This window comes from Diaphorina citri, unplaced genomic scaffold (assembly GCF_000475195.1).
Source record: "Diaphorina citri unplaced genomic scaffold, Diaci psyllid genome assembly version 1.1 scaffold5276, whole genome shotgun sequence".
NCBI lineage: Eukaryota > Metazoa > Arthropoda > Insecta > Hemiptera > Psyllidae > Diaphorina > Diaphorina citri.
This window is the reverse complement of record NW_007382652.1, coordinates 8,892-11,843: the sequence shown is the minus strand read 5'-3', so window position 1 is coordinate 11,843 and position 2,952 is coordinate 8,892. Positions and strand designations below refer to the sequence as shown.

At 34.5% G+C, this 2,952-nt stretch overlaps 1 protein-coding gene across 2 annotated transcripts; it reads right to left on the bottom strand.

Annotated features, from left to right (window-relative positions):
* Nucleotides 1-1,303: 1,303 nt before the first annotated feature.
* On the bottom strand, nt 1,304-2,952 carry LOC103521458 (cytochrome b-c1 complex subunit 7-like). 2 transcript variants are annotated; one of them, XM_008486570.2, is made up of 3 exons: nt 2,901-2,952; nt 2,475-2,522; nt 1,304-1,750 (listed from the first exon to the last, which is right to left on the bottom strand). In XM_008486570.2, exons 1-3 carry the CDS (start codon nt 2,920-2,922, stop codon nt 1,503-1,505), a joined length of 318 nt encoding a protein of 105 aa, XP_008484792.1. In that variant the 5' UTR covers nt 2,923-2,952; the 3' UTR covers nt 1,304-1,502. The 2 variants fall into 2 exon arrangements, with proteins under 2 accessions (XP_008484792.1, XP_026687939.1); XM_026832138.1 differs by lacking the exon at nt 2,475-2,522 and adding an exon at nt 2,070-2,117 and having other exon boundaries at nt 2,901-2,946.

The window sequence follows — 2,952 nt, the reverse complement described above, 5'->3', positions numbered from 1 at the left end:
GGGTATTTTCAAGAAGCGCCTCAGTCAAATTGTGCCCGGGAAATTTTAAAAAAAAAATCAAGTGACGATGTTTTTTGTTTATTTTTCTTCTTTTTTTTAAATACCCGGGTATTTACCCACCCTGGGGGTGGATAAATACCCGGGTAAATACCCAATTTTTATTTACCCACCCAGTGGGTATTTACCCACGACCCATCACTAGATATGGTGGATTTTGGATCCATCTGGTTGATTCCAATTTAAGTCGTCGTAAAGCTCATCAAGGTTTTTAATTAGAGGGGAACAAGATTTGTGATAAGCTTTTTGCTAAACACAACTAAAAATCCTCTTACATTTCTATTTGTCCCCTATTCAGCTTTGATTTGTGTTTTCTACCCTCTTGTGTTTCTCTAGGTATCATTTTTTACTGTCATTATTGAAATATTTTATTTACCCATTATTTTACATTACCTACCATTTATTTATCTACCTATGTATTCCTCACTCAAAGGATATCCCTTACTATTCCGCGGGGAAACTCAGCAGCTGTCATAGATACTAGGTTTTTGAAATTTAGAAGAGATTTTTTATGTAATCTAAGTAGTTTTATAAAGACCTTAGTATCCCCCTTGCTATTATCACAACACTTCCTCCATCCGTCCATACACGTTTGTATTGAATTACCTCTGAACACCTTTGTTGGTTTCTATGGTAAAGCTCCAAGTCAGTAGTAAAAGGACACATTGTTTTGGTGAAACAAAAAACCTTACTCACAAACTAAATACAAAATCATCAAGACCTTAGTTTGAAATTAAAACACACTTGTGTAGACTGTTATTATTATGTATTTGTATCCAATCTTTGGTTTACATAAACAGAATGATTAACTTCTGAAAACTGACTGATGTACTGCAACCTCAAGTGTTCTCTTTCTAGGACATTCAGAGAATTCAATGAACTATTGAACAACTTTTGTCTGTCCATTTCCTAATTTTGTTGACATATGAGAGTATGTAACTTTATCCATTCCTTTATTTTTCCCCTTAACATTTAATATTATCTGTCCAAATCATTACACTAGGTACTTTAGATGTAAATGATATACTGTAACAATACTGTATACTTATAGAAAGTAGCCATTTATATGATTTTGTATTACCTATACATACTACATAGTCTATCTAAATATTTATTTTATACAATAATTATAAAAAAAAAAAATGTGTTTTACTACCTACTTAGTACAATACCATAGTTCTTTTTTTTTTTTTTAAAAAAAAAAAAAAAAAAATGTTTTTTCTCCCCCCTTATTACAAAACCATAGTTTTTTTTTTTTTTTTTTTTTTTTTTTTAAGAAGTAGATAGAGGAGAATGGTGAAATAAGCTGGGGTAAGAACCTACTCTTATATTACTGATGCCTATACCTAGGCCTGTTTTGGAAAATTCCAAGCTTCACATTTAAAATCTAACAAGAGATAAATGTACGAAAAGAAAAAGAACATAAGTGGGGGAGATCTAGTCATCTAATACAATTTCCCCCATTCTTCTTTCTCCTTGAATTCCTTCTCAACTTGTTCGATGTATGGCTTCAGATACCTCGTCTCATCTTCATACTTGGTCCACTGGTCCTTCGGCAGGATGCTCTTCTGGATATTAAGCTGGACGGCCCTCAGTTGACGGAAGTGACGCTCATTCTTGAGCTTCTCAGGCAGTCTTCGTAGAGCTTCCTCCACAACGGGAGTCTCATTGGCCAGGTCATCATAGTACAGACCTGAAAATTTAGAATGGTATAATCTTCCATTTTGAAAGAAAGAAAAAAATCTGTGTCTTTGGTTTGGTATTATACATACATACAGGCAATATTGCTCCCTAATCACGGGAGTCTCATTGGCCAGGTCATCATAGTACAGACCTGAAAATTTAGAATGGTATAATCTTCCATTTTGAAAGAAAGAAAAAAATCCCTGTCTTTGGTTTGGTATTATACATACATACAGGCAATATTGCTCCCTAATTCCTAGACAGCCCTAATTTTCACTAAATTATATACTTTGAATAAATATGCAAGTCAATATATTTTGAGATCTTACCATACTTGCGGAAACCAGAGTATTCCCAAGCCCATTTCTGTAGAGCACCTGAAATATAAACAAAAATTAGGTGAGTTTTAGAACTTTCAAAGTCATGAACATCAGCACTGGTGTGGGTCAGTACTTCATATGTCCTAACTCATCTCTTATTCAGAAGTCTCATATTCTCTTGGTAACCCACTTTACAATTTTATTTACACATCTCTGAATGTGCTTTTAGAGAAGATTGAAGTCTCTTTTCCCATGATACCTACTTCTTTTGCAAAGGGCAATATTTTGATGGAATGTGGAGTATTCATAACGTTAAAATCTGCTGCTAAACTCCCTAATCCCTAGACAGCCCTAATTTTCACTAAATTATATACTTTGAATAAATATGCAAGTCAATATATTTTGAGATCTTACCATACTTGCGGAAACCAGAGTATTCCCAAGCCCATTTCTGTAGAGCACCTGAAATATAAACAAAAATTAGGTGAGTTTTAGAACTTTCAAAGTCATGAACATCAGCACTGGTGTGGGTCAGTACTTCATATGTCCTAACTAATCTCTTATTCAGAAGTCTCATATTCTCTTGGTAACCCACTTTACAATATTATTTACACATCTCTGATTGTGCTTTTAGAGAAGATTGAAGTCTCTTTTCCCATGATACTGCTTTTGCAAAGGGCAATATTTTGATGGAATGTGGAGTATTCATAACGTTAAATCTGCTTCTAAGAAGCAGAGTACGTGAGTCAGTTGCTTATCCTACTCTAACCCCTGGATCTACGAGGCAATTTTCAGTGCACTCTGAAAAGTCGAGTTTGGAACTGAAACCCAAATACTTACTGCCAGCTCTCTTTGATGCCATTGCAGAGTTAGTTCACAAGTCTGGAGCTTC